This window comes from Haliaeetus leucocephalus, unplaced genomic scaffold (assembly GCF_000737465.1).
Source record: "Haliaeetus leucocephalus isolate CR32 unplaced genomic scaffold, Haliaeetus_leucocephalus-4.0 Scaffold228, whole genome shotgun sequence".
Taxonomy (NCBI): domain Eukaryota; kingdom Metazoa; phylum Chordata; class Aves; order Accipitriformes; family Accipitridae; genus Haliaeetus; species Haliaeetus leucocephalus.
Genome location: NW_010972664.1, coordinates 17,442,624 through 17,461,566, shown reverse-complemented (window position 1 = coordinate 17,461,566; position 18,943 = coordinate 17,442,624). Strand labels below are relative to the sequence as shown.

Below are 18,943 nucleotides of genomic sequence, written 5' to 3'. Positions count from 1 at the left end.
AGGGGGGGCCTGCCCCTCCCCCGCCGTGACCGTGTTGGGTTCGGGTTCGTGAATCTGTATGTACGTGTGTTCTGGTACAAAGGGGCGAAATCACAGAAGTGCGTGGCTGTATCCCTCTGTTTGTTGGAACTGAGCCTAGCCTGTGCCTGAATGTAACGCGCAGAGGTGTTACTAAGCTTTGCAGAACAATTCAGTCACAGCATACACACCACACCCAGCCCCCCGGTTAGAATAGAAGCAGGTGGAAATGAAGACTTGAGACTTTCTGAATAATTTCCGTCCCTATTAAAGCTGAAGCACTTTAATCTTTACTTCATAAGTCCCTAAATAGAATAGGAGCTGATTCAGGATTGTCTGAAACAAGGTCATTAAACTGAAATTATCTCTTCAGACAGTACTACTTTATGTTACAACAGAAGAGGCTGATTTTAATGCTTTTCCCTTTATTATACATATCCTAAATAAATTGAACAGTTTTCAGTTCACAGACTGCCACAGGCTGTCATGAATGTGTTTTGTTAAAGTCACCATTCGGCTTTGTAGCTTTTGCATCCACTCACCTTAATGATGAAGAAGTTGAAGAGAAATTGTTCTTTCATGCTGAATACATACTAGACCAAAGTAACCTCCATTAAGAACCCAGGTACATGTCACCACCCAAACCAAGGATATTTGTGAAGGAAGGGGCATTTCCCAGCAAAAATGATTGCGTGTCATATGAGAAGAAGTGCAGGAAAAACATGATGGAAATAGACAGGGTGTGGAAAGCCAAGGCAACAGTCTGAAAAAATTTGAAAATTTAAACTCGGAGAAATCTAGAGTGATTCTCATGGCTAAAAAGAAGTGAGTTAGAAGAAAAAATGTGCCAGATTTTCTTGAATAAAATATGGATCAAACAGAAGGAAGAGCTTCTATAACGTTTGTATAAAAACAAGTTCGCAACAAAGTGCCCAGCTTTATTGCAATTCTTTCCTCTTAAACAAACCTTGACTAAATTTTGAGGTTGAAACGCACTCTTGTCAAGCACGAAACGCAGAGTTCTAAGAAATGGAGCTGGTATTCATGTGAGTAAATAACAGAACTCTTGGGATGCTCATCAGAATTCAAAACAAAAGCTTGAAGGAATTTAAGCAGCATCTTCTGGGTGGAAGGGGTTTTACAAAATGCATGTCAAAATGCTTAGACAGATTGGGAAGTCCAGGTGCAACACTTCTTGTCTGGAAGGGCAGGATGGTCGCACAGCAAGAGCTGTCCTGCTGTCCCAGGGCTATCCAGGGTCAGAGCTAACTCTCACATCCCATATTGTGTTGCCATATGCTAATAATCATATTGGGATCTTTTAGTATGTTGTAAGTGACACAGATTTGTCCTACTAGAGAGACACTTAGAAGTGGCACCTTCCAGCCTACAGCAGAGAGTACAAAGAGAATAGGAGCTTTTGAATAATCAACACTTTCTTCTTTTATGTTGCTTTCGTAAACAGTAATAAACAAATTAGGGAAGGCATGATGAGTGGCTAAAGCTGTAAAAAGAGCAGAATCAGCTCTCTAGGCTGATGTGTGTCTCCACGTGTCTTTAACCCTTTTGTGTCTTTGAACGGAGACAGATGTCTTCTATTGAGTAAGCTGAGCTGAGAGGTGCAGGCAGTCAGCCTGGAGCCCCAAGCCCTGGCATTTAAGCAGTCCTTCAGGAGCTGTTGGCACCTGTGTGTTATGCACTCCAAAGATTGTTTAAAAGACTCAATCCCTATAGTGGCTTATCTTCAGTTTTGTCATGAATATGACTATATCCAGCCTGATTAACTGGCTAATGAATATTCCCCATTGTTGTCCTCAGAAATTCAAACCAGAACTGAATCCTTTTCCCAGCAGTCTCAATTAGTGTCTGTGTAACTTTCTTTACCCCTAAGACTAGTGGAGGTGATACAGTTTGAAAGCTAGCTGCTTCTGAATGTTCAGTCACTCTAGCAGAAGGTTTCTGTCAAGAGTCCAATCAATGAATGTCTTTTCATTTTAATATGTTATTATGAGAACCTTTTTGGTAATTTGATCTACTGTAAGCTGTGGCATGGATCTTCTAGGGCTTGTGCATCCTGCATTTTTGCAATGTAAGTTTAAACAAGTTAAGATTTCTGTAGAGGAAAATGGGCCAGGCAGATATAAAACAACAATGTAAAACACCTGGGAGCAATGAAAGCTCATAGTACTTCTAACAAACATAAAATAGCAGTCTCTTTGTCCAAGCACGAGACCAACAGTTAAGAAATCATGAGTTCTAGTTTTAGCTCTCTCGGTGACTTAATACAAGACATTGAGTAAGTCACCTTGGTTTGCTTTGACTCAGATCTTCCCCTAGTAGTCAGAGCTGGAAAGGCTAAGACCGCTCATATTTATAAACCATTGGTGATCCTTGGTGCTGTGGTGTTATCTACCATGGTTGTATTGATACTGCTCACAAGATTGGTGAGGGTACCGTAAGAGGTATCAATGTTCTATATTTGTGTGTCACTGGAGTTTTAAAACAATTTTTTTCCTTCTCCTTTTTGTAGTATTACTGTAACACATCACCAAAATGAGTGACAAGGAAGACCAAGAAGATCCAGCAGATATGGGTGATTTAACAGAAAGTGGAGAATATGAAGATGATTTTGAAAAAGACCTCGAATGCCTAATTAATGAAGAAGAAAAAGAAAACCTTGGTGAAAGAGAGGTATTCGTTAAATTAAATGCTAGTTGTCTTATTTAGAAGACAAAATTGAGTAATATTTGGAATCATAAGCACAAAATTCAATATGGTTTGAAACATGTAGGCACATTCACTGACTTTTGACAAGGAAGTTTATTTGGAATTGTAGTGAAAAACCAATTCAGTGAACTGGTTAGTTTGGTTATAATTGCCTTAAAACAGAAAATTCAGTGTTCATGGAAAAGAGTATGTTTGTTTCAGAAGTACTTATGGGTTCCTTTAAGTGTTTGTGCAACACATGTGCTGGTTTTATGCTGTCACTGATCACTTTACTGCGCAAGCCATGGTTAAAGTTTGTGCATGGAGAAACTGCAAGAGTTTTAGTGCCAAAAAAGCTATTAGTTATGACATGCGCTATTTGACAGCCTGTTTTAGAATTAGGGTAGTTAGTACTGCTTTTCTTGCTCGCTATTTCTTTTCTCTTTCTCTGATACTGTTGTTTGTTGGGAGAACAGACTAGTTTACCTTAATTTTTTTTAGAATCCTGAAAAAAATGAAGAGGATATTGAAGCACAAATTATTAAAGTTGCGGCCAGCTTTGAGGAAGACAATGAGGAAATGGAAGAAAATCCAGATCAGCTTTCAGAGGCAGATGTAGATGCAAAAGTGAGACCCTCCAATGAAGAAAGTTTGGAATCCAGGTCTGATATGAAACAGGGGGACCGTGTATCTGATACTGATAGTGAAAGCTCTATCCAAGAATCCAGGCTGGAAAACCAGCAGGAACTGGATGAAGAGGAGGATGAAGAAATAAAGCGTTACATCTTGGAAAAGATTGAAGAAGCCAACAAACTGCTGGAGAATCAGGCTCCTGTGGATCAGAACAGAGAACGGAAATTAAAATTTAAGGATAAGTTGGTGGATCTTGAAGTTCCTCCTCTAGAAGATGCTGAAGTTTGTAAAACTGACCTTGCAAGAGGAGATGATGTTTCAAATAGGCTATCTCGGTTGCATATTTCTAATGAAATGGGTCAGGAAAGCACATCACTTTCACCATGTGCTGGCAAGGATGAGGAAAAGAAGGATGGTAAAATCCTAGTGGAAAAAGATGGGAAGTTTGAACTCTTAAGTTTACGTGATATTGAAAGTCAGGGCTTTTTGCCCCCAATAAGTGTTTCTTTTACTGATATTGAAACTCAACAAATGTCTCCAAAATCTTCACACTACGGTCCTTTTGGCACTGTCTCTCCAGTGAAGGAAGTACCTCCAGTAAGACCAGGAGCACATTCTTTTTCTCCTGGTGGAGAAGAGTGTGTGTATTTCCCTAAGCCTCCATCTAACCCTAAGCGTCGTCCAAATTCTGCTATCAATGCTGCAAGAGGTTTGGGAAAACGGAAGACTCCGCAGAGGGCGCAGTCTGCAAATGTGCCCGTGAGAAGCTCCACTTACTGCCTTTCTCCCAGACAAAAAGAATTGCGGAAGCAGTTAGAGCAAAGGAAGGAAAAACTGAGGAAAGAGGTAAAGATATAGAGGCAACAAGTAGATCACAGTGACCATCCTGTTCCTCTGCTTCACAGAGACCACATGTTCAGGGCATTTACTCCATTTTTCCATGATAAAATAGGCAGCAATAACAATAATAATAACAATTCTCTGGAGTTTGTCCAGAATCTCTCAAAACTCCTCTCCTTAAAAGAAAAAAACAAAACTCACAGAGTGGCCTAGGATCATGGCTTGCTCACAGTAGAAATTAAGTATTTATTTAATATATCCTTCATAAATAGGCCGCCTTCTGCTATATTGTGCTTACTGCTTTTGCTTATTGACTCTCTTTCTACCTAGGTTCCATTACAGGCCCACTGTTTACTGGAACATAGCACATGGTATCGCCTCTCCCCAGATTACACTGCAATGCAGGACGTTAATGTTAACCACAGTAATGCAGGGGCACATTTGGGTGCTCATGAAGTATGTAATAGGCAATTACCAAAGGGGACAGTGTTCAGCTGTAAGATTTACACAGGAGAATGACTGTGAGAACTGTGAACAAAGAGGGGTGTGCTTAACATATATGGAAGATACAGCTGACTTCAAAAGTGGCATGCCTTGTTGCTTGCATAAGATGCACGCTGGTGAAGTCACATTGACTGATAATATAACTGGGTACTTTTTTCCTGTAAAGGTTTTGTGTGGGTGAGTGTTGTAGTAAGTTTTCTCAATGAGTTTGTTGCCAAGTAGTTTTTTCTCCCCTTTCTCTGTTAATCGATACTACCTTTCCTTCTTACTTGGTTTTACCTGGGCACTACACAGAGGACAAAAAGAAGAAAATATTCCCAGTACTGAGGTTATTCTTCTTGTATCTATAAAGAGCAGTAATCTAAAAGAAAAAAAAACAAAAAACCTCTATTGTAGAAAATCAAATCAGTATCTATCTTATGTATTACTGGGGAAAACAACCTTTTTAATTCTTTCTCAGCTCCTTATTAAGAAAAAATTAATACTTAATCAGCCTCTGACAGCTGTAACAGGAACTTCAGAAATCTTTACCATATGTTTTAAAAACCTAGATGTTTTTCTTTGCTTTGCATTATGATGATACAATTACAAAAAGGTAACTTACTATGTGTCTTGCTCTGTTAAAAAAAGATCAAGAAGCATCTACTATTTTTCTGTGCCATGATGTTCGAAGTAAGCTGGCTAAGTAGCTTCAAAGGTTATTTTCTATCTGTGGCAATAGGTCTAGCCTGCTTTATTTGAAAAGTTTGCTGAGGCTTAGCTCAGTAACGAGGGGTGTGAAATGTGAAGAGTTACTGATGTGTTTTCTTTGTACATGCAAGACTAGATCTCTTGACACCATACTCTGCACATTTAAAGTAAAAGGTAGGGTGGTGGAAGTAAGGAAGGTTATTTTCCTAACACTGTGTGCTAAATCTCTTCCTCTGTTGGCTGACTTACAAAAAGGTAAGACTGTATTACCTTATTTCTTCATTCTGTGATGGATTTCACAGGCATGAAACATTTCTTGACATTACTGGAATCCATCTGCTTCATTTTGGTGGGGTTTCTTCCATTTCAGTGAATTACAAATTGTAAATTTGGAGGATAGCCTGAAAGTTGTGTGTAGGTGGGAGGAAAATCATCTCTTCACAAGGAGACTAGATTTCTCCGAGTGTTGAAATGAGTGGGGATTGTAGCTTTTGTGTCAGAGTGTCAAAACCTGGTAAAATGTCCTAATCAGCTTTCTGAAGTGTTTGAAAACCTTTTTCCTCCTTGTAGATAATTGTCATTAGCTAAAATGTGATTAATAATTAAAAAAAAACCTTTCTCAATTTTGTAAAAATCAGTTCATTTTGTAAACTTGAAAAAAGTGTTAAGCTATTAATAGTCCTTAAGTAAATACAACCTCATGTCCAGAAAAAATCCTTAATTATAAGGTAGTGCCTGAAGTCCATAGGTAGTTAATTGTCATTTGGGGTTTAGTGGTCCCTCAAGCCTGAGAGCTGCATTCATTTTTAAAATGCATGCTTAAACTGATTTTAAGCCAGTCAGAGCTATTGGGCAGATGTAATTTTAGAAGTGTTCACCTGTTGCTATTGAATTGTCTGAGTTGAGATGTATCATGGAAATAGAGTTAATCGCCAAAAGGGTTAGACTGAAGTATCTGAACGTAACCTGAACCGCAGAAGTGCATAAACTTGTTTCTTCCTAAAAGTAGTATCAACTATGATGCAGTCTTTGAGTATTCCTGTTTCACCTGTATTTTTGTGTCTCCCTCATATAATTCATTATATTTTATTTATTGTCTATGAAGACCTTTGCAGATTAAGATGATTCTCTTAAAAACTAAGTTTATTCACTCTTCATTCTACTTAAGGAAGAAGAAAGGAAAAGGGAACAAGAAGAACAGAAGAGAAGAGAGAATGAGATGGTTTTTAAAGCTTGGTTACAGAAGAAGAAAGAACAAGTGCAAGAAGAAAAGCGAATTCGTCGTGCAAAGGAGCTAGAAGACTTGAACAGCAAAGTAAGATCTCCCTGATGTAGGACTGGGATCTATGGTGCTCTTGTTAGATAGGAAAACCCCATTCTAAGCCTTTGTTCTTAGCTAAGCATATGAAAATTTACAGAGATGGGAAATGTTTTTGTTACATTGTTTTCAGTGAAGAGCTAGATCCACTTGCATGTTTAGGATTGTTCTGCTTGCATTGTAGAAGCTACATAGATGAACTTAATAGCTATAAAATCACAGGAGATACAGCGATGCTCCTTTTTATCAGGAGAATGACTTGATTGAACCTGCAGTGAACAAAGAGCCAGAAAACTCTTTGAAGTGTATTCCTTACCATCAGAACTTCTTGGCAAGCAATTAATGCATGTGACCTGACCAAAACCTGAAGATTCAGATGTTCTAAAGTTCCTCTGCCTTGCAGTGATGGTCTTGAAAAGCTAAATTCAGTATTTTTTAAGACATACTGCTTTGAATGCTTGCTCACGTGTATATTCCATGCCAGATTAGCATATGCTCTAGCTTGCTTGTAAAGTATGTTTCATGGATGGGAGATGCCAGCAGAGTTCAAAAAATTATTATAACGTGATTAATATAAATGTAATTTAATGATAAGCTTTGTGTATATGTCTTTTTTTAAATAGGAAAGGAGCAGGAATCCAGAAGAAGCCTTCAAGTTATGGCTTAAAAAAAAGCACCAAGAACACATGAAAGAAAAACAGATAGAAGTTTTGAGACATCAAGCTGAGGGAATTGCCTTTTTTCCAAGAACAGAGGAATGCAACAGAGCCTTTAAAGAGTGAGTAGGGTCATTCCTAGGGAATCATATTTGAAAATTTTGTAGTCTATCAGCTTAAGACTGTAGTTATTTTACGGTACATCTTTAGTCCTTGTTGTTTTGGGTTTTTGCATGAATATGCCCTCATAAACTTACACCCTACCAAAAATACATCAATTCCTTGATGTTGTTTGTTCACTGTTGTGAAATTACTTGTCAGAACCTGAGCTGAAATAAACAGTGAGTTACTTCTGCTGAAAAAGGGAGATCCTTCTCCCCTGCCCCTTTTTGCCTGTTCTGGAACAGGCTTGGGTTGATTCATTAAACAAGCAGAAAATTAATCCAATAAAATTACTTTTTTCCCCTCAAGTCTGTGAGTTGAGTCAGCTCAACAAAAGGAGGGAGGTAAAGCTGCGTGCAGGAGAATTGGGATGGAAAAGTAGTGCTTCCCATGTTTAGGGGTGGCAGGCTTTTAGACTGACTCAGCCATGCTACCTAACTTTATCCTATAGGACAAGGTGACTCTAATGGGGGCAAGTCTCCTCTGAGTGGATGACGTAAAACTTTCACTTGCAACTGTCAGTACTTCTAGTCCTCTTTCTCTCCACAGATGGCTAAAAAGAAAGAGAGAAGAAAAACGCGCAGAAGAACTAGCTGCTAAAGAGAGAGCAAGGCAGCTTAGGTTAGAAGCCAGAAGAGCAAAACAGATGCAGAACATCCACTGTATTAGTTCAGAGCCAAAATCCTTTCGCTTCACAGACCATTACAGTTGAAAGTTTGATGTAACCAGAGTTCTTAGTGGCAACCCTCTTTAACTTTTATGGCTTGAGCTTTTGCTCTTTCTTGTGGTGTTTTTAAAGCTTTCAAGCAAGTTTAACAGTTAATTACCTTCACTGACAATGATTTTACTATCTATTTATTTGTAATTTTGTTGAAAAGCCTGCTTTTATGTATAACTCAGGGATCTTCTTGGTTTGACCAACTCTAAATGAGTGTGAGATCTATATATGAGGGTGGCAAATACACATTCCTGTCTTTAAAAGGCACTTTATACTCAACATCACCATGAATTCCTGGATGCAGGCTATATTATGTAAAATGTTGATGTCTTGCTGGATTAATATTGTTGTTTGCTGCTGCTTGCGATAAAGACTGTACAAGGTGCTACGTTGTTGGAAAATGCTGTTTCTGGTACTGTTTCCTATTGATCAGCTGTTAATTCTGGCTAGACCAGAGGACTATTTTATTTTGGTTTGGGGAAAGTGGTCATTGAAGGCTAACATGTAAGTGAACGTGCATCAGTTTTTGAATCTTGATTTCTGTGAGTTTTAGTAGCTTTCTATCCCATGAAGTTAAAAGGTTGTCTGAAATTATGACCTTTACCATTATCAGGGACACTAGATTCCTTGCATACAGATCCATGTTTGCTAAATTAATTGTAATAAACTACATCACCTTGCCCAGCTGAATTGTGAATTCTTGTCAGAGAACATGCTGAGGTCACTCATGAAATCATAAAGTTAGTGGAATATGAGGAGCATTCTGTCCAGCTATGTGTCAACAGACTTCAATGTGGCATTGTTCTTACCTTTTTACCACATTCAAAGTGTTTTCTGGAAGTACTGCTACAGACAGAAGGGGAATAGATGCAAAGTCAATTTGCTGTTAGTAGTTTTCTCTTACCCTTTTGAAGACAGTCACAGGCATATTAAGAGAGTACTGGTGTTTGACCAGAGGGTGCTGTGTTGCAGCTTTTGCCAGCATAGATAAAGGGCATGGACGTAACATGAGAATTTCACATGCTAATGAGAAACATGAGTAACAGGTTCCTTCCTCTACCTTCCCCTGACACCAAGGGCAAGAAATGCTTCTTGTGTCTAGCAAGCAAACACAGGGGGAAAATTTGCAAAGGTTCACGGCCTCTCCCTAACTGTAGTAAGCTACAAAATAAGTGCTGCTTGGTTCATTACCTCAGACCAGTAGAGTGAAGGGTTTTACAGTTCAATGTCATACAGTTCCTTTTATGCTGCAGAGAAAACAAGGTCAGAAATACAGCTATATTAAATCCAAAACTGCAACTTGAAAGGAAGCAAAGAAAGTTTATTGTAGCTTTCTTCATGCAAACCAAAGCAGGGCCAGCAACAGCAAGAACTTGTAACTCACATACTCTGATTATGGTATAAGATCCAAAGGAAAACTGGGTAACAGCAACCATTTCAGAAATACTTTCCCCAAACTAGACACTTACATATGATAAATTTCAGAGTGAAACTAAGAAATTAAAATGTATATTTGCATCCTCCTACCTTTCCTCTTTACATTTGCAACTTAAATAGGCTTCTTTGGATTTAGCAGATTATCTGCTAAAAGTTCTTTTCGAACCTACATCAAGATTATAAAACCATACAAGTAAAAAAATATATTTTTTTTTTACCAGTATCTGTGCAAACTTAGTGCTTATCTTCAGCTTCCCATAATGCCCAGGAAGACCTTGGGCAAGGACCGAGTTCTAATGCTAGGTCAGGTTTGAACACTATGTACTAACGGAGGTATATCAGTCTGTCTTTGCTGAGGATCAGCTATGCAGCAGCTTCACTCTAGAAGCTGAAATAGATGGAAAAGCCATTATTTTAGCTTTATGGAAAGACAAGAATAATCTCACCCCGCGCGGTTTTCCAGAATCCATTTAAACCCAGTTACTATTTATATATTATAGCTAGAGTTCATTCAAGCTCTTTCCCCTTCTTGCCAGGAAAGCTGCAACACTGCATATGTTCTTACTTTCAGAACTTACAGCTATGAGGAACCATTGCACATGTTCCTTTTTATTACTAAATTTAAAAGGCTGAACATAGACTTGGGGACAGTTCATCACCTTGGCTAAGATAAAAAAAAAAAAAAGCATGGAGCTGATCATTTTCCATTGCCTTTTTTTTTTTAATAAACATAACCTATCAGCAATTCATTTACTTTGGTATAGTTACACTTTTGTCTCCTAAAGAGAAATTCACTGAAATTTGCTAATAAGACTGTAAGCCTTAGACAGTCAAGGGCATCTCTATGCTCTACAAATTGGACCAGCATAACATTTTTGGTCTTGCCTTTGAGGAAGAAAATAAGTAGCTTTCCAGACTGAAAAGTAGTAGAAGTATCCCAGAATCTAAGGAAATCCTGTCAGTCCCTAACTTCAAGAGGTAGAGAAGCAGAAGCTGCGTAATTTCCAATGTTAAACCCACCCATTATGGAAAGAAATAGGAAAAAGGGAAGTCTGCTGAACATCAACTAGTGTAATTCTTCAGAACAAGTGCTTGTGCAGTTGCCCTGGCTGTGGTTTTAAAGGGCTATCAGCTCTCCTTGACAGTGATTGCAACAATTGAAAGTTACATCTTCGTATCTTGTATATGGGTGAAAACGTCCAATATTCTTCTTTGTGGAAAGGAAGGAGGATGGAGAAGTCTCAGAAAAAGAAACTTCTGTTGATGTTTCTGTACGTGCAGCTGGATCCAGTACACGTAACACCTAAAGGATGGAAAAATTGAGACTGAAAATATATCTATTAAGTTTCATGGGTTTTATCCTTCTCTAACAGCTAGGAAGGAATTCTGCTCAAAAGCAATTTTTCAGGTTTTTTCCAAGTTGAAAACTAAACATCCATCTATCCAGACCCTCAATACAAAGACACTAAGTACTGTTCATAAATTAGTAATGTCCATCAGAAATCCAAGGTATGATTTTATTGAGAATAAAAAAAACCCTCTAATCTTTTTAGCAGAGTTGAGCAAAACCAGGCAAGAACACCACAGATCACTAGGCACTGTAAGCTTCCTGCTGCTCAACTATTACTCAATTGCTTCAGTCAACAGACTAAACTGTTGGTCTAGTTTGCTATTTAAACATCAAGCTTCCTGCACTGGAACCTTATCTTTAAAGACAATCATATAGCTTCTCTCTGTGTTTCCACCAACTTTCAACAGAACTAATTTTTAGGGCAACAGAAACTATGCTAAAGTGTTAGAACTTATTCCTACCTGAATTTCTTCTCCCACTCAGTTTTTAAACTCAACAAAGTATTTTCAATTGGCTTCCTCCTGACACACTAACTCTAAACAATTTTCGACCCAGTCATTTGTGGTGCTAGGGACAGAGAAGGAAACAGTAGGTATCATATTATTTACGTTGTTCTGCTTATTCTTCCAAGTTGGTTTGGTTTTTGGAGGCTTTGGGGTTCGATTTTTTGAGTGTGGGGTTTTTTTGTTTGGGGTTGGTGTGTTGTAGTTTTGTTGGGTTTTTTTGATGAGGGAAACAGACAGCTCTATTCAGCATGTTTCCCCTGTAAATAGTTTTTAAAAAAGGCAAGATATTAAGCAGTTAACACAAAGCAAGGTGTTTCTTTCTGGAAAGAAGACTCCATGCTGACAGATTGAGATGTATGAAGAGTTCTTACCATTTCAGCCATTTTCTCAGCAGGGGTATTGCAAAACTCCACAGCTGTTGAAGTCTTTTTTGGACTGTTAGTACCAACATTTCCAAGAAGATGTGAGCTTACAGCTTTGGCTAGCTTACAATTCACAGCTGCTAGCTCTGTTGTAGTGTAAGGTTGGGCACTAGGATAGTACGTCTGTTGTCTCCCCCATTGAAGAGAAACCATCAGCTCCTCCAGCAGCCTGTGCAGAAAGGAAAAAAGCACTATTAGTGGTATTGTACTCTGTACTATCTGCACACAGCATACTTCAGAGGAACCATCCCTTCCCAAGACTTACTGCACAAACTAAATGTTAACCAAAAAAATGAGAATAAAAAAAAAAGTGTTTAAAAAAAGGAGGCAAACAGGCTGTTCTCCAAGGCAAAGCCTCACCAACATAGTACTTTAATACTGGTAAATCTTATTTGACATCTGGCAGGATAAGCACTAAAAAGTCAGTGCAGGTAGAAGAATCTGTATGTTTTGCAAGGAGACAGAGGAAACTTGAAGTCAAGACAGTAAGTGATTAAATAGAGAAAGCCTGGGGATATGAGGGATGTCAGTTCTACAGTATATTACCCTGAAGACCTCACACCTCCAAGGAATGAAGAAAGAATTAATGCTACTTTGGCTTTCCGCTCTGAGACTGAAAAGTGACCATACTATCCATCAGCATAACTGATTTTTATTTAATATCACTGGAACAGGGGAGTCACTTGATTCTTCTCTGGCCTAGAATAAACTGACATAAGTTTGCACAGAGGTAGTCTGGATTAGAAAAATCATACTTCTGTGTTTCAATCATCTCTTGACGGAACTGATCGCGTTCATTCAGCAAGTCCTGGATTGCACTTTGTGCATCCCTGGTTTGACGCTGAAGAACTGCTCTGGTATTGGTTAGCTCATCAGCCATAACCCTGCAAAAGAAATCTCCGATCAGTAGTGTAAGCGAGCAGTCTGAAAGTCACCTTCATTCTGCTACAGACAGTAATTTGTCAGGATTAAGCTGCTGTTCTCACTCCCCTCCCCCATATAGAGCCTATATTAAGCTAATTACAAAGGACGGGTATTAAGAATAATTTCTGTTCAACTACAGTCAACACAAGTGCAAGATTATGTTTTGACTCGCTGAGTTTAAACAATCTTATGTCACTTAATACAAATCTAGTAACAGACATTTCAAAATACCTTGGGTAAGTGAACATAGTGGACAAGGATCCCGAGAGATAAAAAGCTAAATACATTTTGTTTCACTAACAAGGTTCTCACAAGTATGCTGTAATCACATCATCTTTTCGTATTCATCTCTAAAGATGACAGCTATGGCTATAGACTGCATTCATTTACCTCTTTACCTTTCCTGGGGCAGTAACGAGACATTACATGCGCCAGATATGAGCATTTAAGAGCTACAAACGAGACAACTGTTGCCACATTTTGCTATGCCATGACGCTTGGCACTGACCCCTCAAGCAGATATTTCATATCCCCCTGATACTGCAAATGCAAAAACCAGAAGGACACTTAAACAACCACCAGTTAGAAATCTGAGATCACAATGAACCAGAACGTTGCAATATTGAAGGGTGTTACTCCAAACACATCACCAGGGACTCACATCCCTGATCTCAGAACTATTAATGCTGAAGAAACAAGTTAAGTTAGGATAGTAACTCTTGCCTAGCTAGGACTATCACAAGTAATTACCATTCACTCAATATGCTGAAACTTCTTAAGACCAACAAATTAAAGGGAGGAGACTGTACTCTATTACCATTTTCTTCAAGCAGTAAGGTCTTTTGTAATATGCATTAAGCACCATAATTAAAATTTAGTCAGTTATATCTGAGCACAGTAGAAGATTAAAAACTCTGTAATACTATTTACAGATCCGGTAAGACAACTACATTTAGGAAGTTAAAAGTCTAATCCATTGTCAAATGAGATTTTGACATTCAGAGCAGCTTTTATGGTTACAGAAGTTAACAGTAGGGTTCTTAGCAGTAACACAACCAGTGTTTAATGAAGAGGTTCCCCTGCTCTTTCTTCCATGCTGAGCTGCTCTTCCCTGAATAAGCAGAGTTCTTAACCAAATCAACTTCTTCACAAACTGGTGATTGTATCATACTGGGGGGTGGGGATGAAAATCAAGCTAATTACCTTTAATACAAGTCAAGACAGCTGTCCTGGAAGCTTTTTTTTAAACCCTAAACTGCACACAGTCTATCAGAATTAAGAATTTCCCTTGCTGTGTTGACAAGAACGGTAGTTAAGATTTTAGGAGGTTTAGGACCCACTGTATTACTTTTGAAAAGCTGAACTACTCAGATTTACAAGGAGTTTACTTTCTTTGTACCTCTTCTGTATACTCAGATTTCATCGTAGGTGTCAGTATAGCTGTTGTGGCTGTCCTCTGCGTATATAAGCACGTTGCCAGGCATTGCAATGGGTGTACATAATAAAAGACTGAAGCAGAACGCCGTTGTAACAGTTTTGTAAGAGGGCATACCTGCTTGCTAGGAATTTGCTTCGCCACACATCACATTGTATAGACATGCGCTCCAATTGTTCAGACAACTGAGACATATTCCGGCCCAGGACTTCATTTTCTAGGATTAGCTGATTTTTCTCACGAGCCATCCGTTCAAAGTGATACTGCAGATCATCCCCAACAGAAGCAACAAGTAATTTCTTCAGCTCCCGATTCACCTAGAATTAGACCAGACTGTCTTGTAGTTATCAATATAGAATGAAACACCTCCTACTTCCAGAATCCAGGGCAAGTTATTGCAAATTGCTAACAATAAATTTTCTTTCTCTTTCCAGAATGGGACACATCCAATGCAGAGTATATTAAGCCCCATAATCTACTCCAGTGAGCATAAACATTTTGACTAATGCACATTTAACACATTCTTGTTTAAATTCTAACAGAGGCCCAAAAGGAAGAACAAAAGCCTGCTATAGGAAACAAAGAAAGTTTCAGTAGTATTCAAGTCCTGAATCAGTAAGATAACAGAGGATTAGACAAGACATCCACAGATTATATTATGTAGAAAATTATAGTCACCCCTTCTATGACATAACATTTTTCACTTAGCAGTTGAGTTGAGAAGCAAAATCTTTCCTCATGAAAGATCCATTTCCCCTGCAGCCCTCTAATGTGTTTCTCCCAGATTCAAGCCTTTGATTCTTTTGTCTGTTGTCAGAGAAGCAGCACTGGATTACTTGGATGTACTCCTACTCTGTATCTTAGCTGATAAGTTCAAAAGGGAAACTATTTGTTTCAAGGCTAGGGTGTCATAGCTTATACAAACCAAAGCAGCTCAGCTGTGTGAGAGAAAATACCTTTCATTGCTTACCTCTGTCTGTATACGCAGCTGATTAGAGAGACCTTCTTTGTCCTGTAACAACCGCTTTTCTGAATTCTTTAGCTTTTCGATTGCATGTTTCAGCTCTACCTGTTCTTTCTTGGGATCTGTGGCTCCACCTGACTGATGGAATGTGTCTCCTTTATGTCCCACTGACTTAGCTACTTTACCATTTTTAGTTGGAACAACATGAGTGATAGCTGCTTTGGGGACTAATATACGAATAGCTTCAATCTCCACTGATTTATCAGCATGTACTTTCCCTAGCTGCAGAACTCCAGGACTCAGGGAAGAGACTGTCTTTTTATGTGGGCTGTGGTGGATGTGATGGTTTGCAGTGTTGGCTCCAGAGATTCCTTCCACAGATTCAGCTGTCTGCTCTGTTTCCATGCCATCTCCAGGTCCTCGGATGGGTGATGAGGCATCGTCAACTGAAATTTAGAATTAGCAGATTGAAAGTTTACTACCTTTCACTTTGCTATAGTCTCATTGTAACTCTTCATTTAATTTCTGTACTTGAAAGTTACAGATTTTAATTGCACACTGCATGTGTAAAACAGTCCTTTGCAGCAGCAAATACCAAGCACAAGTTAGAGAAGTCCTTACTCAAGTGTGTATTGCTCATTAATACTAATAGTACAAGACACAAACATTGATCTGTATTGTATTAATCTTAATTTCCTGCTGCCATACAAGATTAAATGCAGACACAAAAGAGAGCTAGTACGGAGAAAATTCTTGACAATATTACTCATAGGCTGAAAGCAAAACCAGTTTTTGGGAGCTGACAGAATCAGAGTGGTCTCATTTTAAAAGCAAGAAGTAAATGAAAAGCAATTATTAGCTACATTGCTACTAACACCTTAAGAAGTTTAGCAGGCTTTTAAGCGCTATCTACCATGTGTTTTAGTTGTCCAAGTGAAGGTTTAAAAGCCAACAAGCCAGTTCTGATTCATTTCTAATCAATAGACCCCAGTATTCCCAGTAATGCTGCATTCTGCTCTGAATTCCCCAATATGCATGATAATGTTTACTAAAATTAATTTTATTTAAGTTCATTAAGTTTTCAGCTGAATGAAATATTCTTGTAGTAAAGTTTCCTCACAATGGGTGAAAGCAAGAAAGTTTCTTAGAACATAGCTACACATACTGCTTTTTTTCCTCATACTGCAGGCAGTAATGTGAGCCTGTGTCCTCTATCAAAATAATGAATTTAAAAAATGGTGTAGTAACACCATTATATTGCCCTACTTTCAAGTTGGCTGAATCAGTACCAACAGGTTCCAAATACTAGAGGAGGACTGACAAGACAAGCGTACAGACAGATGACAGTACCAGTGACAAACTTGTTTTTGAATACAAAGCTGGATTAGTAAACTACATTCAATTAGCTGTTCCATCCAGGCAGCTCTGGTTTTCATTGCAATAATGAAGTCACTTAACTACTTCCTAGTAGCTACATAAAAGGAATAAGTTTAAATGAATGGAGCCTGGCATACAGTGTACCTCTGGTCTTTAGAATTCAAGTTAAGGTACTTTTAATCCAGTCTGCTTAGATACCATGTGAACCACCTACCTTTTTCTAGAGATGTCATTTTCTCTTTCGCAGTCAGCTCTTCCAAACTACTTAAGTCCGAAGAGGAAAAGAGGAGGGGAAAAAAAACAAATCTTTAACAAGGTAACAGTGATAGTTAATCTTGGATTACACTGTTTTCTAGTAAAACCTCTAAACTCCAATTCAGTAGCACAGTGAAAAAAAAAAAAAATCACATCAAAACAAAGGAAACAAACCCAAAATTATAAAAATGACACCGGGACCCAAAGAGTTAAAAGGAGAAGGCTTCTGAGACTTCTGGCACTTGTTTCTTTTTTTACTAAGAGCTAGACTTCAACTCCTATCTCTAGCTCATCATCCAGTTCCAGTTTCCATTCCTCAAATTTCTCTTTCCAGTCTCCCTCCTTTTTTCAGTGAGCCCTCATCTGACCCTTTAAAACTCTGTAACACTCCCAGAGTACAACTGCATGACTGTGCAGAGATAACCTAAGCATCACAGAACCACAAGAAAGGGAAATCGCACATCATGCTTAAAGCAGACCAAGAGGTGAGGAGGAAACGATGGCAATTTTTTACGACTTTTTTTTTTAACAGAGCCAATTCCCAGCCAAAGCAGGAGTCGGTGCCCCGAGCGGCTGCACATGCTTAGTTTAAGCCAACAGTAAAGCTTTACCCCCAGTTCGGCCCAAACTGCCATCTCGACCATTTTCTCCCTTACCCATGAACTCTGTTGACCATTGCCTCCTCTACCCACAGGTCTACCCACTCCCAACTTCCCGGGCCACTTGCCTCCCTTTTCTAGGGTCTGTCACTAACTACATTAGTTTGAGATTGCTATATCCTGTTGGGTTTTTTTTTCGCTTTAGTTCTCCCTGTTATTCAAGGGAGATCTCCCAAAGCCCTTGCTTTCTTTCATTATACCACTAACTGAAAAGCTTAACTACAACTTTTTTGACTTCCACTGTTACAGCTCTCTGCCCTGAAAAGATAGTGGTAGCAGTGAACACACTACTGCCAGCTTTCCAGATTCACGATTTATTTTGTGAGAGGTAGGTTTATCTTTTGTCATGACTAGAAGACAAAAGAAATTACTTTCCCTCCCTCGGTTTTCTCAAACTACAGATACAGGAACATCCCGCTATCTGTTGCTTCTACAGCTCGAGTTATGTTTTTCCTCACTTAAGACCATGATGTGCTAATCACCACTACTGTTAATTCATTTTTGGTTGAGGATCTCTACTCATTGGCAGAGAACAAGGAGGACGAAGACATAGCTGCCCAGATAGAGGCAAGAAAGTTCAATTAAAAAAACGATTATGAGCATTTGGTCTTATCCGCTTCACCTGAGACCACCTGCTGATGATCCTGCTCCTTCACTGTTCGTGTTATAATACTGTTCTCACTGTCCTGTTACTTTCAAAGTCTCACCGTAAGCCTCTGCACCCCCCCCCTCCCTTTTATTACATCCCTACAGGCAAAACTCCTTCACTGGTTGAATCGTTAGCCACTACGCCTCTCGGCTAACGTCGCGCCCTGCAGAACCCCCCACACGACAAACCACGCAAGGAAATCCTCTGTTAACACGGCTGAGCCGCGACCCACGAAGGCCTCGGAAAACCACGGCCCACCCAGCCCCCGCCGCCCCCTCTCACCTCAGCCCCGCGGCCTGCCGGTAAGCCAGAGCCGGACGTCACCCACCGCTCCGGAAAAGAGGTTTCTCACCCCACGGCAATCCCGGCCGACACGGACCGAGTCCTGCGCTGGGGGCCCAGCCCCTGCCGCTCCCGAGCTCCGGCCCTGCCGCCGCCCCGACCCCCTCCCCGGTCCCCACAGACGCCGCCACCGCCCCCAACTTCCGCTTCCGGCGGCGGGCGGAGCGCGCCGGCTTGTTGACGTATCCCCTTCACCCAATCGCTGGGCCGTGCACGGGGGCGGGGCTTCGGTTGCCAGGGCGCGGCTTCGCGCGGCGTCACGTCGCGCTCGCGGCACCCGGGTGAGGCGGGACGCCCGTCGCCATCGCCATGGTGAGCGCCGCCGGGGCGGGAAGGGGCGGGGGGGGGGGGGGCGGGGCGGCGGGGGGGGGGGGGCG

General features: G+C 39.9%; 3 protein-coding genes across 5 annotated transcripts in view; 2 read left to right on the top strand and 1 right to left on the bottom strand.

The window, feature by feature from the left end:
- CCDC181 (coiled-coil domain containing 181) overlaps positions 1-8,239 on the top strand; it is an 11,685-nt gene extending 3,446 nt beyond the window's left edge. The window contains exons 2-6 of the mRNA XM_010567388.1: positions 2,549-2,709; positions 3,226-4,203; positions 6,560-6,706; positions 7,333-7,487; positions 8,077-8,239. Of these exons, the coding sequence (XP_010565690.1) occupies positions 2,572-2,709; positions 3,226-4,203; positions 6,560-6,706; positions 7,333-7,487; positions 8,077-8,239 (1,581 nt within the window). The 5' untranslated portion in view covers positions 2,549-2,571. The remainder of the gene's footprint in view (positions 1-2,548; positions 2,710-3,225; positions 4,204-6,559; positions 6,707-7,332; positions 7,488-8,076) is intronic.
- A 2,126-nt stretch (positions 8,240-10,365) lies between these two features.
- On the bottom strand, positions 10,366-18,648 carry BLZF1 (basic leucine zipper nuclear factor 1). 3 transcript variants are annotated; one of them, XM_010567385.1, is made up of 7 exons: positions 18,507-18,648; positions 16,876-16,932; positions 15,291-15,730; positions 14,438-14,637; positions 12,717-12,845; positions 11,911-12,130; positions 10,366-10,985 (listed from the first exon to the last, which is right to left on the bottom strand). In XM_010567385.1, exons 2-7 carry the CDS (start codon positions 16,892-16,894, stop codon positions 10,800-10,802), a joined length of 1,194 nt encoding a protein of 397 aa, XP_010565687.1. In that variant the 5' UTR covers positions 16,895-16,932; positions 18,507-18,648; the 3' UTR covers positions 10,366-10,799. The 3 variants fall into 3 exon arrangements, with proteins under 3 accessions (XP_010565687.1, XP_010565688.1, XP_010565689.1); XM_010567387.1 differs by lacking the exon at positions 10,366-10,985 and adding an exon at positions 11,440-11,600; XM_010567386.1 differs by lacking the exon at positions 16,876-16,932.
- Positions 18,649-18,835: 187 nt separating this feature from the next.
- Positions 18,836-18,943, top strand: part of NME7 (NME/NM23 family member 7) — a 90,684-nt gene continuing 90,576 nt past the window's right edge. Inside the window, exon 1 of the mRNA XM_010567384.1 lies at positions 18,836-18,878. Within this exon, the coding sequence (XP_010565686.1) occupies positions 18,876-18,878 (3 nt within the window). The 5' untranslated portion in view covers positions 18,836-18,875. The remainder of the gene's footprint in view (positions 18,879-18,943) is intronic.

Excerpts from the sequence above, each read along its gene's own strand:
- BLZF1 (XM_010567385.1), bottom strand. Across the intron at positions 14,638-15,290 it reads AGCTGCGTATACAGACAGAG|GTGAATCGGGAGCTGAAGAA; the intron begins GTAAGCAATGAA and ends GTCTAATTCTAG. Across the intron at positions 12,131-12,716 it reads GAGATGATTGAAACACAGAA|GCTGCTGGAGGAGCTGATGG; the intron begins GTATGATTTTTC and ends CTTTCTGCACAG.